Source organism: Phyllostomus hastatus, unplaced genomic scaffold (assembly GCF_019186645.2).
Source record: "Phyllostomus hastatus isolate PE091 unplaced genomic scaffold, TTU_PhHast_1.1 phas_contig_80, whole genome shotgun sequence".
In the NCBI taxonomy this organism is placed as follows: domain Eukaryota; kingdom Metazoa; phylum Chordata; class Mammalia; order Chiroptera; family Phyllostomidae; genus Phyllostomus; species Phyllostomus hastatus.
The window spans coordinates 30,878,412-30,906,043 of NW_025333960.1; the positions used below are offsets into that span (position 1 = coordinate 30,878,412).

Genomic DNA, 27,632 nt, shown 5'->3' on the forward strand with positions numbered 1-27,632 from the left:
AGTTATTATTTATACTTTATATTTCTTCAACTAAAATATAAGCACCCCACATGCCCACTATTGTATCCCCATTTCCTAGACCATCACTTAATATGTGGTAGATGCTCATCGTATTTGTTGAATGAGTTAAAGTAACAATATGGTCATTGACTGTTCTCTCTGTGTCCTTGTCCTATTTTCCCACAGAAAGAATCTGATCAGTTAGACCTTTTGACCTCAGTACTGGCAATGACTTAGTGATGTAAGAAGAGTACATGCGTGTCCGTTCAAAGTCCTTATGGTGATTGATTGGCAATGTCAAAGAGATAACAGTAGAGTCTTAAAAATAGTTCTGCCTTGAAAGTCAAGAAAACTGTGGGGTTTTTTCCATTTTCTTTTATACTAATTGTATTTAATTTATATGCAATAAAATTGCAAGTGCATTAAGTGTCCAGTGTGAGAAACTTTGACAGTGTATGTATCTACATAAATACCCCTAATTAAGATGTAGTACATTCCCTTTTTTTTGTGACAGTTCCCTTGGGTTTCCTTCTGGAGATTCTCCCATGAGGTCTCTCTCCTTTGTTTGCAGACAACTGTCTGCCCCTTGTGTCCTCATGAGGCCTTTTCGCTGTGGGCAGCCTCCCTGGTGCATCTCCCTCTCCATACGAGGACATCAGTCATACTGGATTAGGACCCATCCAAATGACCTCGTTTGATCTTAATTACCTCTGTGAAGGCCCTCTCTACAAATACATTCTGGGGTATACTGGGAGTTAGAACTTCAACATGAATTTGGCAAGGGGAGAGGACATAATTCAGTCTATAACAACTGCTTTTTTTTTTTACCTTTATGCCTTTTATTTTTTCTTATCTCATTATACTGTCTAGGACTTTCATTACAATGTGGAATAAAATGGTAAAAGTGGACTTTATGCCTTGTTCCTGATTTCATAGTTCCCTATGATGCTCTTCTACCATTACGTATGATTTTAATTATAGGGTTTTTCATTGGTGCTATCTATCATGTTATAAAAGTTCCCACCTTGTTTGCTGAGAGTTGTTATTATAGTGGGCATAAAATTTTATCAGAACTTTTTCTGTATCCGTTGAGATGGTCAGAGCGGGTAAGGAACAAATACCCTGTATCCCAGCAATTTCTTTCTAGGTATATATACTAGAGAGAATCTCATACACACAATGATTAAATTACAAATATGTCCATAGCTGTATATTCAGTTAGGGTAGGCTAAACTTTGGTAACAAGTAGACAGAAAAAAATCAATAGCTTCAAGAACAAGAAGTTTCTTTCTTTGTTTTGCAATGGTCCAGGGTAAGTTTAGTTGGACAGCAGCTCTGCTCCAAAGAATGATGGCTCTGCCATCTTTTTGTGCCTTCCAAGGTCACCTTCATCACTGCAGTGTCACCTTCATCAGTGCAGTGACACAGACAGGAGTGGCAAACTTGGTCCATGGCCACATCTGGCCCACTGCTTGCTTTGCAAATAAGTTTCATTGGAACACAGCCATTTTCATTTTTTTACATGTTGTCTGTGGCTGCTTTCGTGATACAGCTGCACAGTTGAACAGTTGCAGCAGGACCTGGATGGCTCACAAAGCCTACTATATTTACCACCGACCCTGTACAGGAAACTCATGGTTGGTCCTGCCAGAGCAGGTCAGCAAGGAGAGGGAGGGAATGGAAGAGCACACTGGGAGGTTTTTATAGGACAGTCCAGTCCTGAAGTGTCACATGTAACGTCCACCAGTTTTCCTTCTGACCACACATCATTACAAAGGGGATTGGAAACTACAGTCTAGCTGTGTACCCAGGAAGAGGGGGAGAGAGTGCATTTCAGTGGATAACTGGCATCCTCTGCCACAGCGGCAGCCTTCTTAATAGCCCAAACCAGAACCACTCCAGATGTCTGTCAGCAGTGGAATGGATGCATAAAAAGAATGCTATCTAGCAAAGAAAACAAACTGCAGCATTGTAAATCATCGACATAGATAAATCTCATAAATACAATGTTGAGTGAAAGACATCTTAAAGGGAACATATATATGTGTGTATACATAGTATATTCTATTTTATAACGTTCAGAAGCGACAAAACTGCATCGCATTGTGGGGGTGCATATCTAAACAGTAAAACTGAAGAACAAAAAGGGACTGCTATGAGGACAGTGGCTGGCTTCGGGGTCTCGGAGGGGAGAAGCGGCGGTGCTGAGGGTGGACGTTGGTGACGCGCGGGGGGCAGTGCTGCCAGGACCCTTTCTTGATTGGAGAGGGGTCGCGCTGGTGTGTTCCTCATCGGTCTTTAAACGGAACTGGATGTGTGACACAGCCTGGCTGTTTCTAAATGGCAAAACGTAACGAAGGGCCCAGAAGCAGAGCTGTCATGAACACTGCACTCTGAGAAGTCATCTTCCAAGATTTTGACTGATGGATGGGCAGACACATACCCAGCCGTGTGCAGATAGGACGTGATCCATTATGTTCCACCCCGTCTGTGCATGCAGAAATGCGTGTTTATTTACATAGCTGTATTCACATGTATTCAACTATATATAAACATATACTCTTGTAGATGAAATTTAACAACCTAATGGATGATATTCCTACCAATGCTTTTATTTTTGAAATGTGTACATTGTCTTTGTGTGTGCATATGTAAATGTAGAAAGATGTGTAGTTCTGTGACTATACTGTATGTAACTGCTGGCATAGTAAACATTACATCAAATTTTATAGGATGAATATAATTAAAAGCTGATATAATGTAGCTTTCTAGAAACTCAATGAACAGAGCTTAGAAAATTAGAAACAGGAGTAAACTTGCTGTAAGGCATGGTGTTCCCACATCCCTGAAGCACCGTCAGGATCTGCGTCCACTGACGTCGGTCCCTGCCTTAGAGCATCACTCGTCACTTCTCTGGGGTCCTGTCACCTTTCCTCCTTCGGTGAAAGCTGCGGTCTCTTCGCCCAGAAAAGTGAATGAGCATGTATACACACAGTATTGCGCCTGCAGTTGGGAGGGGTTCACACGTTCCTGAAGCCCATGCAAGGATCCCATCAAAAGTCCTTGCACCCTCTGTTAAAATTTCTTCTTCCTGTTGTTCCCATCGGATGTCAATTGTCTCAACCAAATTTTGACATAAGCGTCAAAACGCACAAACTAAGACCAGTGTTCAGGCCTTATGTGATAGTGACTAAAAAAGATCTTGGTTCTGTCACTACCAGGCATCTCTTCCCTTCACCTCACCCATGAGCCCTGCTCAGCCGTTCCTGCTCTTGTTTGCCACTTAACCTCCCCGTCCACCCCAGGGTTCCACCCAGACAGTTGTAGTGCACGTGAACTGCTTCACCTGCCGCCTCCTCTCTGTTTCACTCTGCTCTAAATTCTGCCCGACAGTCATCTCTCTGAAGACCAGTTTGGTGAATTGTATTGTCATGGTTGCTGTTTTGTTTTGTCGTTGAGGCCAACTAGCATGGTGTTTAAGAGTTTGCAATGCAGACCTTGATTGTATTCAAAACCCAGCCTTGCTTACCAGCCCTGTGATATTGGACACGCTGCTTGACCTTTTCACACTTTCCACTTCCTCATCTATAAAGTGAGGACAGCAATTAATTTAACTACAAGGAGATAATGCATGTAAAGTGGTTTAAATTGATTAGCAAGGTACAAGTACATAATGATGCTCAATAAATATTTCCTGAATATACTAAATATTTAGCCTTGAGGTTTTTAAATTAATGCTTTTGCTAGTTCCAGGCTCCTTAATCCTTCCTATCAAAATTCCACCTCCTGCATTAAATCTTCCCTAATCCTATAGCCAGTGTGATCTCCTCAATTCTTAATTCCTCAGACTTTTCGTATCATTTAATGGCAGTAACTAGCATAGTGATGGAAACCCTGGGATCAGGTCGTCTGGACGTGGGTGCTGGCTCCCTCACTGACTAGCTCTGTGACCTGGGCAGGTCATGTAGGTCCCTCATGCCTTATTGCCCTCTCTGTAAGTTAGATATAAAAATAGTATCTATCGCAAAGGGTTTTTATGAGAATAAATGTAACTAATTCTGGAAAGGCCGAGCTGTAGCAACAGAGCTAGAGGGGGACAGTAACAGACCAGTCAGGGAGAAGGGAACCACAAATGGGCGTAAGGGGAGTGTTTGGAGTGTGGAATACTATAAAACTGGGCTGTGAAAATACATAAGCAATGCCATGACAAACATTTTTAAACTGAATTGTGTCCATGCTTTCATAGCCAAACAGATTTGCTACTATTTATCAAACTGTACACCTAAGCTGCTTAAATTTTATAGTATTCAAAGTATACTTCAGTGAAACTTTTTTTTTAAAAAAAGAATACATGGTATATGGAAAAGACTTAGAATAGTATGAGGCACATACCAAGCATACTATATCTGTTATTATTACTTTATACTGCCTGAGGTCATTTATGATTTTTTTTAAGTTTTTTTTTGTTGTTATTCTGTTACAGTAGCTTGTTCAGAATATTCTCACACCTTCCTTCACCTCCTCCTAAACTAAACTTGAGCTTAATCCTGGTACCAGCCCTTGCCTCTCATTCGGGACTTGGTAAATATTTACTGACTGAAAACACTGTGTGGACTGATGAGTTTGTTTCTGGTATGAGAATGTACTGGTTTGGGTTGAGGGTCCCACAGGTTTGTGGATACAGAGAAGACAACCGTACTTTTAGATGGCTAGTGGTTACATCTACACATACCAGTGAGCAGTGAATATTGAGCACAGCTTTGGAACACCAGGGTTCATGGTGGTGGTTTGGGTGCTAATCTCTATAGACATTACTCTTGCTTTCTCTTGTTCTGATTTTCTGTGGCCACACCTAAACTGTGCCATTCCCGAAGGTAGCCCACTGTATTCTTGGCATGTTAGGGTCTGGTATTCCCTACACACCAAAGTTGTCTTTGTGCTATTTGAATATTCACCCTTTCCTCAAAGGAAGAGCAAATCTCCTAAAGTAACTTTTTTGAGTGGTCTGGATAACAGTCTCCCAGGAGCCAGGAGAAAATTGTGGATGAGATTCTCATAGTCTCCCAGGAAAAAGGCAGGGATGTGTTGTTTGTGTTGTTTGGAAAATAATATGAAGAAGGAGGAGGAGAAAATTGTTATTATTAGAAATACTAATAGATTCAAACAAAAATAACACATATTTATGTCCATGTCTTATTATTACTTAGCACTTCAGAAAAGAAATTATCAACTAACCATTGCTTGTTAGAAAGCAACAGAGGCCAGATCAGCCCTGGAGTGGGTAGTTGAGAACCTCTCCTAATAAAACACTTCTTTTAGCCCAATGTAGAGTTCTTTGAAAGAAACATTCAAGACTCATTTATGCCTTAAAATTTGGGGGGTTAGGATGGTTTAATTTGGGGACTTTGGAGATACAAAGTTCTGGGATTTTCTGTTGTTCAAAGAGGAGAATGATCTTTTGTTATGGCAGTTCAGGGGAATGAAATAAAGCAGTCTACCATCTTGGGCATCTTCACAGGAAACCCAAATCAGCAGGAATACGAGAGGGCATCAGGCTTTTAAAAAATCTGTAGTTGGTCTGTTATTGCACAAATGTACTTTTTTAAAACAAGATATTACAAATCTCTGATGTTTACAAAATCAAAACAACCTGCTGAGTTTTCCATCTGTCATCGTTTCATTTCAGGGAGAGGGGGAAATGCTTAATTTCAAAGCTTAGGGTTTCCTATAATCTCTAGTATATTACTCAGAATGGACTTTGTAATTTATTTTTATTGAATGCCCACATTACTTCCCTTATTGTTCATATAGGGACAATGACAGGAGTTAGGAAAGATGTGTCCACATCTCCCATGACAACAGAAAGCCACAAGGAGCCTGTAAGCACAACCCCATCGTCGTTCCGACACAGCACTTCCCGGTAAGCTCTAAGGATTCTTGAATTTAACATTTTCCACATAAGGATATTTTCAAACATTTTTTATTGATCTATGACTGACATAATATGCTATTAATTTCAGGTGTACATCATAGTAATTTGATATTTATATACATTACAAAATGATTCCCACAATAAATCTAGTTACCAACTGTTACCACAAAAATTATTACAATATTATTGACAGTATTCCATATCCTGTACAGTATATATTTATGATCTATTTAGATTATAACTGTAAATTTGTAATTCTTAATCCTCTTCACCTATTTCACCGGCCTTCCCTCAACCCCTCCCCTTTCTGGTAACCATTAGTTTGTGTTCTGCACCTATGAATTTGTTCTCCTTTATTCATTCCTGTTTTGGTTTTAGATTCCATATGTGTGTGTAAGGGAAATCATACAGTATTTGTTTATCTCTGTCTGACTTACTGCACTTAGCATAATACCCTTTAAGTCCATTCATGTTGTTGCAAATGGCAACATTTCATTCTTTTTTATAACTAAGCAATATTCTGTTATGTATATATACCATATCTTTGTGTGTGTATGTGTGTGTTTCCCAAGTTAATTTATTCAATCACTCTTATCTCCAGCATCTGGACAGAGCTCACAGCCATGTACTAGGGTTTCAAAGTTCAAAATATAAACCAAACAATAACAAGATTTCTTATTTTTATACCACATCTTCTTTATTCATTCCTCTATTAGTAGTTACCTCACTTGCATCCTTATCTTTGCTGTTGTAAATAATGCTGCAGTGAACATAGTGATGCATATATCTGTTCAAATCAGTGTTTTTGTTTTCTTATGATAAATGCCCAGAACTAGAATTGCTAGATCATATGGTAATTCTATTTTTAATTTTTTGAGAAACCTCCACTGTTTTCTATAATAACTGTACCAATTTACATTCCCACCAACAGTGCCTGAGGGTTCCCTTTTTTCCAAATTCTTCCTAACAATTGGGGTTTTGGGGTTTATTTGTTGGTTTGGGTTTTTTTTCTTTGAGGTTATATCTCATTAAGGTTTTGATTTGCATTTCCCTGATGATTAGTGATGTTGAACATCTTTTCATGTGTTTGTGGACCATCTGTATGTCTCTTTTTTAAAAAACTTCTCTGCCCATTTTTAATTAAAATCTTTGTTTTTTGATGTTAAATTGTATCAGTTCTTTACATATTTTGGATATTAACCTGTTATTGGATTTATGCTTTGCAAATATCTTCTCCCACTCAGTAGTAGGTTGCCTTTTTGTTTTGTTGATGGTTTCCTTTGCTCTGCAAAGGCTTTTTAGTTTGATATAGTCTCATTTGTTTATTTTTGCTTTTGTTTCCCTTTCCTGAAGAGAGTAGTCTAAAAAATATTGCTAAAATCAATGTCAAAGAGTTTACTGCCTATGTTTTCTTCTAGGAGTTTTATAGTTTCAGGTCTCACATTCAAGTCTTTAATCCATTGTGAATTTATTTTTGTATATGATGTAAGATAGTGCTCCAATTTCACTATTTCCAATATAGTTGTTCGGTTTTCCTAATACTGCTTATTAAAGAAACTGTCTTTTCACATTGTATATTCTTGCTTCCTTTGTCATAAATTAATTGACCATATATGCATAGGTTTATTTTTGGGCAGTGCACTCTATTTCATTGATGTATGTGTCTGTTTTCATGCTAGTACCATACTGTTTTGATTTCTGTGGCTTTGTAGTATGGTTTGAAATCAGGGAGCATGGTACCTCCATCTTGATTCTTCTTTCTCAAGATTGTTTTGGCTATTTGCAGCCTTTTATGGTTGCATATAAACTTCAGGATTTTTTTTCTAATTCTGTGAAAGAGACCTTTTGGTATTTTGATAGGGATTGCAGATTGCTTCAGGTAGTGTGAACATTTTAACTATATTAATTTTTCCAATCCATGAGCATAGTCTATTTGTGTTATCTGTAATTTCTTTCATCAAAGTCTTACAGTTTTCAGAGTATAGGTTCTTTTATCTCCTTGGTTCAATTTATTCCTAGGTATTTTTACATAATTGTAAATAAGGTTTTTTTCTTAAGTTCTTTTTCTGATAGTGTGTTATTAGTGTGTAGAAATGCAACTAATTCCTATGTGTTAATTTTGTATCCTGCAACTTTACTGATTTCATTTATTCTAATAATTTTTTGGTAGAATCTTTAGTGCTTCCTATGTATAGTATCATGTCATCTGCAAAATAGTGACAGTTGTATTTCTTTTTTTGCATTTTGGATGCCTTTTCTTTGCATAATACATATTTTGAGTTTTATGCAATTAGCAGTGGAAAATTCTTGATGCTTAATGGGCCTTACTCAGGAGAGAGGCCTTCATTTGGCACCTAGAATTGGCCAGGTTGAACTCATGGAGACCTTTTCTGTACACATGCCTTTTCCTTGTTGACAATGGTAATTGGCAGGGATTTCCATAGAACCACAAACTAATCTTATCTTTCAAAAAAAAAACACTCTGCTTAGCAGCAGGTCCTTCCAATTTATCACAGAATGGCTATACACTTGCACTGTAAGTTTAATTGACTGAATTAATATCAAAAATTATAGAGGATTTTGTACTTCAGTTAAAGGTCTATCAACATTTACTTATACCAGAAAATTTGAATGAAGACTTAATAATTTGATCAGCCTTTTTTGGAATCAGGAAAAGGAACATGTTATTAAAATTCTCATATCTAATAAGCCATCTCTCACTTACATATTTGAGGCTGAATATATAAATATCAGCACCAAAAGGACTTGACTTATTTTTACTTGGGAATATGATTTAGCACTCATGTACCTAATATGTTATCATATGAATACAAAGTTGAAGACAATTTTAATTGTAAAGATCTTTTGGGAAATGACAGAGGATAACAATAGTGGCTGTCATCTATTAAGCACCTACAATATTCCCAGTCCTTTACATTCATTATCCAATTCAATCTTCACCGCAGCCTTATGAAGTGGTACTACTGCCCCCATCATTTTAAAAATTAGGAAACTGTGGCTCAGACAGACTGACTTGCCTAAGGTCTCATGGCCAATCAATAAAAGGTAAACTAGCATTTCAGATTCCAAAGCCCAAGATCTTAAATATCATAGTAGTTGACAAAGAAAACCTCCCTATTTTGGAGGCTACTCACAATCAAAAGAATTTTTAACTAGTTTACCACATTCTCTGTTTAGTACCCCTTTTTTTACTTTTAACGCTGCTGTTATTTTGCCAAAGATCCACAACGAGTTGTGGTTCTGAAATAATGATGGGGTTCCCACCTTGGACCACTTAATGCTGTGGCTGAGGGTCTATTGCCCAAAGGAGGTCTATCCTTGCTCACCTTGAGAGATCTCTCTAGGAGAGTTACAGGTAAAGAGGAAAGAGAACCTGGATTTTCAGTCTTAGTGAATTTCCCTGCCGTTGAAGGTTAAAATGAGATCTTTAACACTACTTTAATATGCATTTGATGGTTACATTTCAGTTTACAGAGAAGCATGAAAAAGGAAAAGAAAATGCTTCTCCAGTGAGGGTTTTGTAGAACATCCTCAGCACACAGTTTCTGAATGGACCATATCAACTTTGTGGAGTTTTACAAGGCTGGTTAAAATTGCTGTGAAGACTCATATTTACGGGCCTTAAGAAAAGGATTCTTTATCTGTTATTTCTTAATACTGCAAATCAGCTAAATATAGATTCTCAGAATGTTCCTAAATAATGAGCACTTGGCTAAATAAAACAATGTGTAGCGCACGTAACCCTTAGATGTGCACAGTGGCACATTCCATGTCCATCCCACAAAGTGCAGAGTCGGAAAAGACTCGGTGCTACGAAAATCAGTTACCGAGGAGGCACAGTGGTTGCTTTCCAGATTTCAGAATCAGGATTATTTGAATTATTTTCATTTCAAAGTGTAGAAAAGACATTTTTTATAGACTGCTTTTCAGTTATATCGGGAAAACCTGATGCAAAAGAAAAACGTATTGCTGTTTGTTGCAACAAACCCTTGAAGGTAGTAGTGAGGTAAACAGGAGTAAAAGACCTTTTCCTGGTCACCCTGAATTCCAAGAATTTTCGAGACTTGCAAGAGAGCATGGGTGGGACATATGCTAATGGGAGACAGGTTTTCCTTTGTTCTCTGAAAAGCACTAACACCCAGAAGAGCCCCATATCATTCCATATGCAGGTGATACAACAAGGCGTGGCAAAGTCGTCTTTCTCATTCACAGCATAGGCTGTTAATTGTTCTCTCTGCTGCCTGTCAATATAATGTGAAATTTTCATTCCCCATTCAAGGTGGAAAAGTTGTGGCTGAAAATGTTAACATTTGCATTTTTATTTGTTGATTTATTTAAAGGACAGCCTCTCCCACAGCAATCCATCACTCGGTGACACCCCAAATATGAATAATGTATTGTAGACTTGCAGTTACCATGTGTAATAAGTGCTCGAGACAGTAAAGGAATGTTAACTATGTTGCAAATGTAATATTTATTGACTCATAAAGTTTATTTCTTTTGAGGTTCAATAATACTGACCATAGGACATTAATATCACTTATCTTGATTTTAGCTGGGCACCTTTGTATGTAGAAATACTCATCTGTCTCATGCTAACAAAATAAATAAGTAATTTATAACACAAGCAAGAAGGGCTTTATAGTTTTCTGTGCTGGGAACTATAATGCTTCTGTCTCTGCATTTCACTTCGGGCTTCCAGGATTAATCACACCCCTGAGCTGTCCGAGGGAGTGAGCACACTGGTCATCTTGGCACAAGAGGGTGGCACCAATGAACTAAACAGGGCCATGCATTTCTGCTTGGCTGGGACAGGCAACACCCTGTAATCACTCCACCAGGAGAGAGGGCTGGGGAGGACTTTTCCCCTTGTCCTTCTGAACACCTACCTAGAGGGCAGGTGCTCCTTCACGGAGACAGTTCAGTCCTTTTTCTGTCCTGATACTGAGTCAAGTGTAGTGATTGTACTTGATCCTATTCTCCAGTGTGAAACCAGACCTGGGCCGGTTACCTATGCGTTTGTAACTAGCACAAATGTTACTGATAATTAACCCTTTTGTGATAATTAACCCTTTAATTCCAGAATTAGGTATGTCCACTGCCAGCAATAAAGATCATACAAGAAATATCTGGCCACCAGACTGAAAGAAGTAATGTTAATTAGCAACCACCAACTATAGTTGTCATCCCCATTAAAATGCAGAATTATGGATTTCTTCGTTATAAATTACCTTTCTAATTGTATTTGATGTATACCAATTTAATCAAAAGATATACTTGCAATAGTCAGACATTTGCATTAATGTAGCTTTAGATCTTCAAATCTTTTATTTCATATTTGACTGGGAAAAGGAGTCTTGCGGCTGTGTATCCTTTGTGTGTTGGTGTCTTTTTCTATTCAGGTATGTGACCTATACATTTTACATTACAAATGAAGACAGTATCTTCTGGGATTATTCAATGAAACAGACATCTCGTCACTTTTAAAATACTTAGTGGAGTATCTCTCTCTCAGTCATGTGACAACACAGTAATGATTATTCCAAACTGTCCACAGAGGCAAATACCAGGCATGCAGCAGTAGGATTACATTCTCAGTCCCTGAAGGAAAAGGTTACTAAGGTCTCTTCTCTCTGTTCTTCCCTGACTCATAAGAGTTAATACTGGTATTTTCAACCCCCTTTTTAAAAAATTTTTTTCTCTTTTTTAAAGTTGGTTTTAGAGAGAGAGAGAGAAATATTGATTTTTTTGTTACACTTACTTATGCATTCATTGGTTGCTTCTTGTATGTGCCCTGACTGGGATACACTGCTTTAACCAAGCTACTATCTGACCAGAGCCTTTGAGAGAGAGAGAGAGAGAGAGAGAGGGAGGGAGAGGGAGAGTGAGAGTGAGAGTAAGAGTGAGAGAGAGAGAGATTTGGAAAGACAGATCCCACCAAACCATGCCTGATTAGTGAATTTTTGGAACTGAAGCTGGAATTAGCCTATTTCTAGGGAGTACTGTTCATCTTTCTGTTTGCAGGAGATGTTGTTCCATTTATGTGAGTCCTTCAGTTCTTCTCATCAGTGTTTCACCGTTTTCGGTGTACAAATCTGTCACCTCTTTGGTTAGACTTATTCCCAAGTATGTTCATTTTTTTTCGTATTACCATAAATGGGACTTTCCCCCTTGATTTCCTTTTCAGATAGATCACTTTTGGTATAAAGAAACACAACTAATTTCTGTATGTTGATTTTGTATCCTGAAGCTTTCCCGAGTTTGTTTATTGGTTGTAACAGTTTTTTGTGGTGTCTTTAGGGTCTTCTGCATTTAGAATCTTGTTGTTTGCAGAAACAATTTTATTTCTTCCTTATTTGGATGCCTTTTATTATTCTGCCTTGCCTTGTTGTTCTTGCTGGACTCCCAGTACTTTGCTGCACAGAAGTGGTGAGGGCAGCATCTTTGCCTTGTACCACATCTTAGAGGAAAAGCTGTGGGCTTTTCATAAATGGTCATTATTGTATTGAAGAAATTTTTTTTCTATACGTATTTTGTTGAGAGTTCTTATCATGAATGGATGTTGCCCTGTGTCAAAGAAGACATACAAATTGCCAATAGATGTCTGAAAAGATGCTCAACATCACTAATCATCAGGTAAATACAAATCCAAACCACAGTGAGATATTACCTCACAACTATTAGGATGGGTATTTTCAAAAAGGTAAAAGCTAACAATTATTGGGAAGGATATGGAGAAAAGGGAACTTTTGTTTACTTAATGGGACTGTAATTTGGTATAGCTTTTATGGAAAACAATACGGAGGCTCCTCAAAGAATTAAAAAGTAGAACTATCATCATATCCAACTCTGCCTCTCCTGGGTGTAGACACAAAGAAAATGGAAAATCAGTGCTGCAAAGGGTTGTCTGCACCCTCGTGTTCGCTGAAGCCTTGTTCACTGGGGCTGAGACTCAGAAACGACCTAAGTGTCTGTTGACAGTCACTATGAACTCTGGAATTATTCAGCCTGATAAAAGGACTCTGTTGTTTGTGACAGGGTGGATAAACCTGAAGAACATTACACTAAGTAAAATAAGCCAGCCACAGAAAGAGAAATACTGCAAGATCTCACTTATATATGGCATCTAAAAACCGCAGAAGTAGAGAGTAGAACAGTGGGTACCCGGTGGCGGGGGGAGGTAGAGGAAATAAGGAGGTGTTGGTCTCAGGGTGTGAAGCCGCAGTTCCATGTGATGAATAAGTTCCAGAAATCTAGAAATTGAAATGATGACTACAGTTAATAATACTGTACTGAATATTGTAGATTTTCTGAGAGAGGAGATTTCCAGTGTTGTCACCACAAAAACAAATTGGAACTATATGAGAGGATTCGTATGTTATTAGCCTGACTGTAGTAATCATTTTACCGCATATATATACATATATATATAATGTTGCATACCTTAAATACATACAATTTTTTAAGAAGACAGTGTTTTTTATCTTTATTTCCACCTTAAGTAACTTGACATGAACATCCGGTTGCTTCTGGCTCCAGTTATGATGATATAATCTTTTAAGTGCTAGAACAACAGATGCTGTTTGGTACTTTGCTGTGCCATGAGGAGGGACAAACACTTATGAATTTGTTCCTCTTCATTGTCTGTGGCTTAAACCAAGCCTTTAGCCCACAGGCAGTTTAAGAATTGTGTAGTTTCATACATCACAGTGCCAGTAACCATTTATATTGCAGAGAAGGAAAAATCATGTAAATAATTGTAACAGTGACCTGTTTTATCTCTGGCAACAAAATTCTGGATTAACAGCAGCCATGGGTTTCAAGAAACATATTTCTATTATGCTAGTAATAAATGTGCAATGCTGAAAATTATGTATCTGTTCACAATTCTTAGCATAGTACTTTAGAGTTGAAAGAATGTTTTTAAGATTCATCGTCTCATTTAAATTCCACCAAAGCCCTGTGAGCTAAGTGGTAGTATTATCCCATTTTCTAATGGGGAAATGAGAGCTGAGAAAAACTGAGTGACTGACCCAAGTCACACTACACAGAAGAAGAAAAGGCTTGAATTTTGCTCCAGTCCCAAATTTCAGAGTTTTTTCATTCTTTCATACTGCCTGAAACTTGGATTTGGTTCTGAGGTATCAACGCTAAGCCGATATAATTCTGGTTTAGGGTAGGAATCAAACTTACTTTAAGAGTAGGAATCTGTTTTATAACTTGATAAGAAGAATCTTAGCCACTCAGAGAAGGGCAGGTGTTGTGGTTTCAACTGTGCACAACAAGCAGGTAGCGGTGCCTCCTTGCACTCGTGCCCAGAACCCTAACAGTGACTTTTTTTTAAATTAGACTTTATCTCCCCTACTCATTTACACAAATATTTTATGTACTCCACAGATCCCCTTCATGTACCCAGCGGGAAATGATAATGTGTTATTCTCCCAAAGGCAGAGAGATGGAAGCTAAACTGACATCTCTAACCTCAGACTGGAGCCCATAGGCACCACTTGGGTTTATGTGGTGGGGTTCAGTAGCAGACCTCACTGCCTCCACACCAGAGCGTGTGTGAGTGAAGGCCACACATGATGATGCTGACCGTACTCACTCACTGCCTGTCATCCCTCTGGAATTGTGTCAGACATGTCCAGATCTATCCACTTGTAATATATGTTCATACAAATTACATATCATTGTAAGGTTTTTTTATTACTATGAAAACTTAGTTTCTTGTTAGTTCAGTTTATTCACTTAGATTCCTCATATGAGTGAAATCATATGGTCTTTCTCTGACTGGCTTATTTCACTTAGCATAATGTTCTCCAGTTCCATCCATACTCTGGCAAAGGGTAAAATGTTCTTCTTTTTTATGGCCAAGTAGTAATGCATTGTGTAAATGTCCTATAGTTGTTTTAGTCACTCATCTACTGATGGGCACTTGGGCTGCGACCGACTCATAGCAGGATGACAGCTGTGTGGGGTGGGGCGGTTAGGGGGTGGAGGGACTGAGGAAAAAGGACTCGTGGACATGGACAACAGTGTGGTGATTGCTGGGAGGCAGCATAAGAGGGATAAATGGTAATGGAAAGAAATACACAATAAATTTTAAGTAATAAAAAATTAAAATAAAAAACTCAGTTTCAAGATATTAAATAGAATTTCTCCTTAGGTCTTTCAAACAGCTTCCTAGAATGTTGGGTACTAGACCCAGAACTATCATTTTAGCTCTATCTAGTAACAGTTTACACACCACACATACACACAGTCAAAATAGCATTTGCTATATTTTTCCATTTGAGTAGATTATAAATAACAAAACAAGAACAAAACCTAATGAAATGATGCACATAAAATGATGACAATGAAAAGGAATAATCTGAAAACTTCAGAAAAGAATGTGTTGAATATGTTCAAAGAAACTGTGAAGTTATAAATATGCCCTCCATCCTCCATCTTTCATCAGGAGGATGAAAAGCCCAGCCAGTCTGAAGTGTTTTGTTTAAGTTGGGTTAATAATTGGAAATTCCTTGCCAGCAATGCATTACCACCAAGAATAGTTGAATGCATTGAAATTCTTATGTGTTTGATTAAAAGATGTTGCTTTTAATTAAACCATGATGCTGGGCTGTTGTTATAATTCCCACTGTTAAAAGCTATTAATATAATCATCCATTTCTCTTGCACACACTATTTATAGAAGAAAACAGAAACAAATGGGCTAGGTAGAAATAATAGAGACATAGCATAATTCCAAGAAATGAATTCAGCCTAAGGAAATTTGTCAAAACATTCTTACCAGAGGAAGAACATACTGTCCTGGGAAAATGCACAACAGCTTATATTTACTAGTCACTTAGAATTCCAGTCCTTGGTTTTAGGAAATCTTTCTAAGTTGTAGGTGAAGGGATTGTAGGAGCTATTTTGTTGTTCACACTTTTCTGTATTTTCCAAATGTTCTACAACAATGATATATCACCCACATAATTTAAAACAATATTTTAAAAGAAAACAAAGGACTCACATTTGTAGGACATAAACCCATTTCAAAATTTCATACTCTGAAGTTCCAATAGTTGGGAAAACCCTAAGGTTACCCTTGGAACATATGACATAAATATGTTATTTCTTTGTTGAGCCAGCAGTAGGTGAGGATGCTATTTCCTTGGTGAGTCTTCTCCAGGGTACTGAACTCTGAAAAATGCTATGATTAGTGACATCTGTTCCATGTTGCCTGTTCCTGCTGTCATGTCCCAGTTTTTAGCCTCACGTACTGACGTTTTAGACTTGTTCATTTGGCCCAAGTTCTTTAAGTTCCCTTAGTGTCCACATAAAGAAACACTGTTTAGTGTCACTTACTGTTCTAAACACTTAATGCTTTTCTAAAAACTCTTCCATATATGTTACCTAATAAAATCCTCAGAATCTTCAGAAAGTAAAGCTCAAAGAGACCATTTTAGAAGGGTTAAGAGCCCAGGTGTAATAATTATAACACCTAGGTTTATAGGCCAAGGTTTGAATGCTTTCTATGTGGTTTCGAACAAATCATTTAATTTAATCTATAAAATCAGGGTAATAATATCTCCCTCATAGGTTTGTCATGATGATTACACATAGTTTACATAAGTACTGAGCACAGACCTGGTATAAAGCTAAGTAGTAGCTGCCATTGCCGAACTCCCTAACAAGCAATAAGGTGTTCCGCCCTACCGTAGAGCTTCTTCTAAACCTCCGCCTGGCCTATGGCTAGTCTGTTGCTTTGGTTTCTCAAGGTAAAATTCTTGCCGTGCAGACAGGCAGCATCACTTAGAGGAGAGGGCATTAGAATTCAAGTCCAAAGACCTGGATTCGTCAGTACCTGCCTCTACCACTTACTAGCAGCAAAACCTTAACAAAGTCCACTGACCACACAGAACCTCAGTTTCCCAGCCTTCCATCCCGTCTGCCTGAACCTTACCCTTTGTTTGGAGATAAAGGAAAACGTGCACATCTATCTCCTGATTGCACGTTCACACATTTGGGGAACAAAATAATGGAAAAAGTGAACGTTATTGAAAGTAATTACATATTTGGTTTCACAGTCATATGGTTTAAATTTCTCTTCAGGACCTTGGGGTTTCGTGCTGGCCAGTAGTTTGGAAACAGTAAGCAGATGCACTTGGCACCGTGCCGTTCGCAGCGAGGCACAGAGCAGTTCTGTGGGAGTCTCGGGCCTTCCCGCCTGACAGAGGACTGGGTACAATTTACGCTTCCTGGGATTATGCTCTGTGAACATGTGTTTACTGAAGGTTTTTACATTTTTACATGTAAGTGAAATTGTGTCTGGAGAACTTTAGCTCTTACTTTATGGAGGACATCAGGAGAAAGACAGAAAAAAGGTAGCATCCGGAAATCCAAATTAAGATCATTAGCCATCTTGAAAAAGGTGATTGTTGTAGGCTTCATGCTTTGCCTTGGGTAAAAAGCTGGTCAGGATCATGCATGATGCAACCAAGAATGTAAATCAAAGACTTTGGCCCTGGCTGGTAGAGCTCAGTGGATTGAGTGCCAGCCAGCAAACCAAAGGGTCCCCAGTTCGATTCCCAGTCAGGGCACATGCATGGGTTGTGGGCCAGGCACCTGGTTGGGGGCTCTCGAGAGGCAACCACACATTGATGTTTCTCTCCCTCTCTTTCTCCCTCCCTTCCCCTCTCTCTAAAAATAAATAAAATATTTAAAAAACTTTGTCAGTAAGAACACTTATAATGGAGAAGACAGAGAATAAATGTAGTAAATGGCCATTGACTAATGTATCTTCAGTTCAGCTGCACATTCTTGTGTACTATTTCTATATTTGAATATGTGTGTGAATACATATACCAATTCTAACATACAGGGTCCAGCATAAATAACGCCCCTGTTTATTACAAGATCATAAGCATGTAATTCTGTAACATAACAATATTACACTCAAGCATATCATATGACATTTTAGGTGAACTGTTCAAATTAAAACCATAAATTATTACCCTACCAACCACACTCAAGCAGGTGTTACTTCTGTCCAACTTGATAGAAGACTGCATGTTTCTTTGATGACCAGACACAAACTGTTACAGCCTGGCTGGGAAGTTCTGATTCATCCGCCCTATCCATCAGAAATTGCACCTTCACATTTCCATTTATTTGGTCTTTACAAAGTTTTCTTAACGGGAAAAATTTCAGTTCCCTGGAATTGTGAACTGAAGGTACCTAGAAAGGTACCTAGAACAATATTTTTTGTTTTTCTTTCTTTTTAATAAATAAGAATCATCCGATAATTTAATCTTACTGATTGTTCTTGTCGTTTTTTTTTTAAAGATTTAATTTTATTTATTTTTAGAGAGGGAATGGAGGGAGAAACAGAGAGAGAGAGAAACATCAATGTGTGGTTGCTGGGGGTCATGGCCTGCAACCCAGGAATGTACTCTGACTGGGAATCGAACCTGCGACACTTTGGTTCGAAGCCCGCGCTCAATCCACTGAGCTACACCAGCCAGGGCGAACGATAGTTTTTTGCTCAAAAAGATAAAAGTTTTGAGAAGATGGAATTATGAAGTTGCCTGAAAGATGGCAGAAGGTAGTAGAACAAAACAGTGAATATGCTGTTCAGTAAAGTTATTAGTGAAAATGAAAAATGTGTCTTTTATTTGTACTTTAAAACTGAACAAACCTCTCGGCCAACCCAATAACTTAATGAAGGCTGGAAGGAAGTATCTCATCTTGGGATGCCTGCCCTACCAGGTGAAGAATGGACTACTTACCACAAATGGCATTCTGTGTGGACTTTCATCAGGATGCTTCTAAACTCTCTCTGGTAATGAAGCAGTGCCCTTCTCTATAGGTAGTTGGAGGCATGTACTGTGTCAGCTAGCTCAGAGGCGAGTCCTCAGTCACTGTCCCTTCACTCCACCCACGTATGCTGTCCTCACAGCCTCAGCTCGTGCTGCTCCTAAAATAAAACCTCCCTGTAGACCAGCTGATACACCCCATACCCAACTCCTATCTTCTGGGCTTTGGCTGGAAAGAAGCAGACGAGGGTGGAGGAACCAGGTTCTAGGGAAAGCAGAAGCATTGCTTCATCTCAGCAGTGAATCATAACTATAACACAAACGTTGATTTACGAGGGAACAAGCTAATTAGTGGCAGAACTAACATGGGAACTGACCCGAAACCTCTGGCATCCGTGGCCTCTCTGGACAGTGGGAGTCAGCGGATGGCTGTGACGCTCACAGATGAGCCACTGTCAGCTGCCATTGTGGTTTCCCGTTGCCCCTTGTCCGCGCTGCTGGAGCTCCTCAGCATTTCCAGAACTGTCCTCTCCAGTGAGTTGGTGCTTCACCACAGCTCGCCCCAATCCTCTGTCTTCTCCTTCTGGATATAAATGCTTCTGTGAACAGCAAAGTGTTTCCACTGATGTACAAAATGTTGGTCACATGGCGTTGACTTCTCTTCCAACCAGAAGGCTTCACGCTAGGGCCGTAGCGTGTATCATTACTTCACTGGTGTCTTTTGTGTTGACGTGAAAATTTTAATTTCACACCCTGCAGACTTCGTAGTTTTTTGTCCTCTCTCTGTTCCTGTTGTTGCATAAAGGGTAACTCCCTGTATCACGTTCATTTTAGATTGAAAGAAGTAAAGTTTATCCACTCACGATCTCCAAACAGAGACAGAAAAAACAGCTTTTACCTAAGGGAGGAAAAATAACTTTTCAGTTGATAAGGATTTCCATATGGGTGAGTGTGGCCTCAAGGGTCTAAAACAGAAAAAACTTCTCTGTTACCATTAGATACTGGTATGATTTTATTAGTACAGATTATCATTAATTTCCTTATTGAACACAAGATATTCTCAAGTGTTTGGATATAAAAAAAACAAACTGGGGCCAAGATCTTTTTTAACCAGTCATTGCTGGCAAAAAATAACAAGAAAAGAAAAGTTAAAATTTCTCCTTCACACAACTGTGTATTTGAAAGAGAGAAGAAAATGTTGTGATGAAGAAACCTGTGAGTAAGGAAAAATCTGGCATACGTTAAGAGCAAACGTGGGGGAAACGAACCAGAATTTATTATAGACACTGGATATTTTATTTAAATGAATTTTTAAATTAAATTAAATTAAAAGCTTACATATGGAACTTTTTTATATCAGAGGTTTAAGATCAAAGATGTCACAGAATTAGAATTATGACTTTAAACCATAAACTATTTAACATTAACTTCTAAGAACTATGTTCATGTATTCTATAGAAATGATGAAATACTGAGTAATCTAAAATGAACTATTTCATTTTATTTTTTTAATATTTATTTACTTTCTTTTTAAAGGGGAAGGGAGAAAGAGAGGGAGAGAAACATTGAGCCAGCGACCTTTCACTTTGCGAGATGATGCGGCCCAGCTGAGCTGCACCAGTCAGGGCTTTTTCTTGCAACTACCCTCAGCCTGTGGTCCCAAAGCCAGGTGTAAACTGCTGAATGAGGTTGATGAGCTATGAAATGGACACCCAGCTTCTACCCCCTCATAAAAACAACCATAATCCTTTTTAGAGGACTGTGCATAAGGGTTAGGGAGGATCCTTTCAAGAATTTGTTTTCTAATAAGTTTTTTAAAAATGATACCAGTGATTTGGCAATAATCACTTAAGTACTTGTGCTTACTTGGGACAATTGCAATGGTTTTATACATATTCAAAGAAACATTTAAATTACCTATAATTTTCCGTCCACTGTATATACTATATATACCACTGATAATATTATAGGGTTTTTTTTAAGATTTTATTTGTTTTTAGAGAGAGGGGAAGAGAGGAAGCAAGAGGGGTATAGTCAGCAATGTGTGGTTGCCTCTCACACACCCCCTACTGGGGACCTGGTTCTCAGGCCAGCGCTCAATCCACTGAGCCACACCAGTGAGGGCTATTTTAGTATTTAGTATACTTCCCTCCAATTCTTTTTTCTTTTGCTTCTTATACACTTCTCTTTCTTTAGATTAAGTTTTTCTTCTAAATTATAAACTAGCTGGAACTTTAAAAAGCAAAAACTCTTCTTTGTATTAACCATTCCATGAATGAATTAAAAAGAGGTAGGTGGAAATGGGTGATGCTGGATAAAATTGCCTGAATTGGCCTATTAGCAATGTTGATTTTTGGAATGAAAATGTACATGTTTCTCTTGTAAGTTACCTTAGGAATGCTACAGTGTGATTCTGTTTCTGATAAAACTTTTCCTTTTTTTCTTTATTGGATCTATATACAAATTTAATCTGAAGTATAAATCACTGCTATAAAATATATGACACTTTCCAAGCATGACTCCTACATCTCTTTGAGATGAGAAAAGTATGTATTAAAGTTAAATCTCGCAATTAGATTGAATTTCTTGGTAGAGGAAAGAATGATTACATGGACTCTTCCTGGTTCAGGGTAAAGCGAGACAGAGGCATTTACTGGTGAGTGTACTCAGATTTGCTGGTTCCCTTCTACTTTGTCCGTTTCTGGAGCAGAGGTGACTTTGGCAAGCCAGCCTGCATCTGGAGCTTGAGCTAGGAAAGAATATCTCTCCTGTTCTGAGTCTCTTTTCAGACAACAGAATAATGTTGGATTTTCACCTTAGCATAACCCACTTATTTATTTTTACTGTATTCCTTCCATGTATCATTCAGTTTGACCTAAACAAGGGATGTCAGGTTCAATTACCATGCTGGCCCAGGGCCAACACTAATGAGCCGGGAGATCCTGCCTGGTCTTCCCATCAATCTTCTTCAGATTCACTCTTTCTTACTGACACCTCCTGTGTTTCAATATCAGATTCATGGGACTTGTTCTTGTCATCCAGTTTTCTAAGTTCTTCCAGACTGGGACAGATAGTTGATCTGTGTGGGTCCTTTCACTGCCAGAACACTGGGAGAGACCCAGTTGGCCTCGCAGTCTTGGTAATGCTCTGTTAAAACTCTGATTGTTTTCCCCTTCAGTTTCTGCTTTTCCCACTCCATGTGTTTACAGCAACCAAAATGTTTCCACTTTATTTGGCTATGCTAGTGTTCTCCTCTTGACTCTCTTTCCTTCTCCCTTTCTACAGAATTGTTCTAATTTTCTTAGAATCAATAAAGCCCATTGAAGGAAGTTGGAACAGTAAATCAGATATAGTTCCCTGCCGAGGGAACTTATTCCCACACCCCGGTCCCCAGTAACAAAGGAATGTGGGAGAACTTTAGGTGCACTCTGATTGCATCCTTCATCATGGTCTGGGTCAGAGGTATATTCAGGAGGAGAACATCCTGGTGACCATAGCGCTGGTCCAACAGGGCTTGCATTTACAGTGTATTAGCTGCGCCCACTGCAGTGCCCCACTGTGCATTTAATAAGGGGGTCGGGCAGTTGCCTTTTTCAGGATACACCCTGTGTGTTGTTGCCCTGTGTCACCCTAAGAGGCTGGATGTTCTCCCATCTCTAATTTTCATAGACAATGGCCAGTTGTACATTAACCCAAATATGCTTCTCCATGCAGCTGTATTAAAAATCAGGGAAACGGTCCCAGAGTTAACAATCCTGACAAACCACTTAAGTAATGACTTCTGGGAGCTATCTATACTATCAACAATGTAGGTGAGCCCTTTAACTATATATCCACCAATTTCGGTTGTTTCCTGATTCTGCCCTCTGCCAACCTGGATCACCTGTTGTGTGACAAGAGGATGGAGAGGTAATTATTATCTTAAATTGGAAGAATCTCAGGTCTCTTCTTTCCAAAGAACTCCTGTTTCAGCTTGCTCACAATCAGTTCTAGTCTCCCCAGCCCCAGCTGTGGCACGAGAGCAGGCAGGACGCCTGAATTCGCAGCTCATCCTGCCCCTGCTCCAGCAGCCCTAAATCCCTGCTTTGACGTGAGCCTGAAGAGAACAGAATTGGCACACACATAGAGAACGTGTTTGTGTTGGGGGTAGGGGGTGTGGAAGGGGCAGGGTGGTTTCTTTTCTGTTGTGTTGTTCTCCCTAATAGGTCATATAAAGGTTAGAAAGTCCATCTATCCATATTGTCTTTCTCTTTGAAAGTACAAACAGTCATAAAACAGAACACTACCGTTCAGTTTTATAAACTTAAATTTCAAACAACGCACTGATGAATTATTTATGTTATAGAATGTTTTCAATAATGTGTAACCTAAAATGGAATGAATGCATATCTGTGCATGTCCTGAACTTTGTAAAGTGCATGCTAATAAACAGGTAACCCAGCAGCACTTCCGCCTGGTGTAATTTACAAGGCAAGCACTTCTCCCTCCGTTCTGGTTTCTGCTGCGGAGTGTTCCCCAGCAGTCAGCACACTGCCTCAGCTCCCAAAGCCCAGCAGGGAACGCTCTTCGACTCCATGCTGCCTGACAGTGCTTCTCTCTCGGTATAACCAATGTTGGGATCTATAAATTTCATTTGTCTTTTTGGCTTCCAGCCACACTAAATTAGGCTTTAATTCATAATTAGTAGGAAGTCACAATTCCATAGAAAAGAGAACATTTTATATTAAATGGCCATTATCTAAGATCATGATTTCACAAAATGATTAAGATGCTAGAAAATAATTAAGCTATCTTAAGGTTGCCAATACTTAAAGTACAGGCATAGGAAGGAGAGGTGGTAAGTTTTTTTAATATGTGTGTAGCTTCTGCTACAATGACAAAAAGAAAAGAAATTACTTTAAATAATTTTATTTTTATAGTTGTACAAATTAATCAGATTTGTCCAAATTTGCCTTGTAGATCAGAATCTCTGAAATCACATACAAAAAAAATCTTGCATAGTGATTTTTTTATCCAAATTTCCAAGCAACAACAATAAAAAGCCCAGAGTGGGCAGCTCGCGAACCTTGAGCCGTAGGAGGCACCAAAGAAGCCTGGGGAGCTGGCAGAAGTCTGTTCTGTCCCGGGTGGCATCTCTGCATGAAGGCTGCACTCAGGACCGACAGCCACGAGAGGACGCGGCACAGGTCCAGGCCCCGGGCCCAAACTCTTGGAGCCAAATGTATTTCAGAATTCACAGTTATTTTGTGATGTCATAGATGCATTCTTTTTTATCTTGTTTATTATTATGTATTGGTTTCAGGTGTATGGCCTAGTGGTCAGAAAATCATATACTTTACGTAGTGTTCCCTCAGTATTCCCAGTACCCCAGCTGGCACCGTTCATAGTTATAGACCATACATCCTAGCCTTTACTTACTTCCCCACGACACTTTCATAACTACCAATCTGTGCTTCTCCGTCCCTTCGCCTCTCTCCCCCAGCGCCCCAAGCCTCCCACCCCTCTGGCAGTCACCAGTTCTCTCTTTGTACCTGTGCGTCTGTGTCAATTTTGTTTGTTTGTTTTGCTCTTTAGATTCCACCTACAAGTGAAATCATATGGTATTTGTCTTTCTCTGACAGACATTTCACTGAGCATAATACTATTTAGGTATATCCATGCTGTCAAAAATGATAAGATTTCATTCTTTTTTATGGTTGAGTAATATTTCATTGTGTATATATATACCACAGCTATTTTATCCATTCATCTGTTGACGGGCACTTGAGTTTCTTTCAGAGCGTAACTATTATAAATAACTCAGTGAACAAAGGTATGCATATATTCTTTCAAATTAGTGTTTTAGGGTTCTTCAGATAAATCCCCAGAAGTGGAAACACTAGGTCGTAAAGCAGGTTCATTTTAAATTTTGAGGAAACATCACACTGTTTTCCACAGTGGCTGCACCAGTATGCATTCCAGCTAACAGTGTGCTAGGGTTCCCTTTTCTCCACTTCCTCTCCAACACTTGCCATTTGTGGGTTTACTGATGATAGCCATTCTGACAGGCATTTTACTAGTCATTCTCATTGTGGTTTAAATTTGCATCAGAATTCACAACTTTTTAAGGTAACCCAATGCATGTAACATATGGGACACAGTATAAGGTATAATTACTCACATAAAATGGAATTAAAAAAATGATTTTTTTAAATCATTTAAATCAATTTAAAAAATGATTTTTTTAAATCCTCACCCAGGAATATGGGTTTTTTTATTGATTTCAGAGAGAGAGGGAGAGAGACAGAGAGAGAAACATCAGTGTCAGAGAGAAACATCAACCCGCTGCCTCACGTATGCGCCCCTGTGGGTTTGTGGGAGAGCACACCCACAACCTAGGTGTGTGCCCTATCTGGGGGTGGAACCCACAACTTTTTGGCGTGTGGGATGATGCTCTAACCAACGGAGCCACCCAGCCAGGGCAAGAATATTAATTTGGAGCTATTACCAGAAATACCATAGTAGAGTTATGATTAGAACTATAAGGATGACTAAGATATTATTCTCCTTGAATAACTATTCAATCCAGAAATGAAGATTTCCAAATTCTTCTATAGTCACTTCCAGTGACTCACTTTGTTACTGTTTCTCACTGATGTGTGAAAAGCCATGCCATTTAAAATACATAAAATAGGATGGTCATCTATTGAAAATATGTATACAGATGAATATAGCTCATCTGAAAGTATCTAGTTACAGCTTTCTTTAAATGGTAATGATTCATCAGGGTAACAGCTTCATCACCGTGGTCCACTTTTTAAAGCCCCAACACAATAGATGACTTCATAGATCTGGAGGTTGGAACCACAAAATTGGCATAGAGATAGGAGTCAGACTTTCGAGCCAGCGGAGTTATAGTTTAACTGGCTCTACAGAACTAATAACATTAATAAGGCAAAAGAGAATTTATAGGACCTCTTAACTTCTCCAGTCCCTGTGCCAGAATGATCTCTCAGCTCTCTGCGCCTTATTCATGGACTGCGGGTACTGGTTGGCATGATTGTAAGAAAAAAAGTTCTTATCACCCAGGGATCCCTGATGCATATCTGAATTCATTATCTCGGAAAGGAAGATAGATTCTAGATCTCTGTGAACCTGGCTAGTTTATGGCACGGTAAAAGCAAACCTAATTAAGCTATTTTATCTGAGATTACGTAAAACCTGCACGGTGTCTTCCCATATTATTTCTGTTCGTTGAAGCAAGTTATGGTGACATTATCTGTGTGGATGTAGTAGAAAGGAAGTTCAAGAAAAGCCTACTGTAAAGGAAATGTTTTCGAGCAAATTGTCCTTAAATCAACACTAATTACCAAATACTGATTTTTTCCCTCTTAAGATAACAGAACAGGAATGCTAAATACAAAATTTAGCTAGAGTAAGATAATAAAAGCTATGGGGATTCTTTTAAATTAGAGCAATGGCACATCCATAAAGCAGAACCCTGCAGCAGTTTGCACGAATTGGGTAGATCTATCTGCACGATTGCAGGACAGTCTCCAAAACAATCTGTTAAGGGAAAAAAGCAGACCATAGATCAGTATATAAGCATCGCTCAATTTAAGTTTTTAAATACGTGTGTGTTCATTTGTATTGCACATACATGCATATAATTATACAAAAAAAAAGATTTGGAAGTTTATACGAGGTCTATCCAGAAAAAGTCTAGCTATTGTTAATAGAACAAGAACAGTTTGCACGATGTTAGTGTAATCTGGCAGCATAGGAAAGTGGACGAGAGTGCATATGTGTAACGAAGACGATTTCACTGTACCAGTCAGTGGGGGCAGTGAACGCTGTTGAGTGAGCATATGCACTGTGTGGCTATCACATTCAAGATGACTAAGTGAGTAGAGCAATGAATCTGCATCAAATTTTGCATTTGGCTTGAACATTCCTCCACAGAAACTATTCAGATGATTCAGAAGGCCACAGCCATGAGCAACTGGTAATTGGCAGATTCATGACGACAGTGTGCCCGCTCCTGCATCACACACATCTCATGTAGAGTTTTTTTGTGAAACATCAAATCCCCCATGTGACTCAGCCACCCTACAGCCCATATTTGGCACCCTGAAACTTCTGGCTTTCCCCAAAACTAAAAGGGAAGAGATTTCAGACAGTCGATGAGATTCAGGAAAACACGATGGGGCAGCTGATGGAGACTGGGAGAGCTATGTGAGGTCCTAAGGTGCCTGCTTTGAAGGGGACTGAGGCGTCGTTGTCCTACATACAGTGTTTCTTTTTTTTTTTTAAGAGTTCTTTTTTTAATATATTTAATTTATTTATTTGTTTATTTTTAGAGAGGGAAGGGAGGGAGAAAGAGGGAAGGGAGGAAGAAAGAGAGAGAGAGAAAAACATCAATGTGCGGTTGCTGGGGGCCATGGCCTGCAACCCAGACATGTGCCCTGACTGGGAATCAAACCTGCGATGCTTTGGTTCACAGCCTGCACTCAATCCACTGAGCTATGCCAGCCAGGGAAGTGTTTCTTGTATCTTGTATCTTCTTCAATAAATGTCTCTATTTTTCACATGACATGGCTGGATACCTTCTGGACAGACCTTGTATACTAAACTGTTTTCAGTGCTCTCTTGGAAAGGTAATGGGGTTCCCATTTGGTTGGAGGACAGAGTGTTGAGAGGACTTTCACTTTTTTTGTATAATTCTGTGTGTTTCAGTTTTTATAATGGACACATTCTTATATCTGAACAATTTTAAAATGTTTAAGAAAACAAACGTGACAAAGTAGTGTAATTCGCCCTTCATCGTGGACTTGACATTAAGGACACAGTGACTCCTGCTTTTGTATTACTGCCAGTGCAACGAAGGAGGAAGACAT

The 27,632-nt window shown here is 38.9% G+C and overlaps 1 protein-coding gene across 3 annotated transcripts in view; it reads left to right on the plus strand.

The window, feature by feature from the left end:
- KIAA1328 (KIAA1328 ortholog) overlaps positions 1-27,632 on the plus strand; it is a 230,727-nt gene that overhangs the window by 198,974 nt on the left and 4,121 nt on the right. For all 3 annotated transcript variants that reach the window (XM_045849863.1, XM_045849864.1, XM_045849865.1), the window contains one exon: positions 5,812-5,920. In XM_045849863.1, the coding sequence (XP_045705819.1) occupies positions 5,812-5,920 (109 nt within the window). The remainder of the gene's footprint in view (positions 1-5,811; positions 5,921-27,632) is intronic.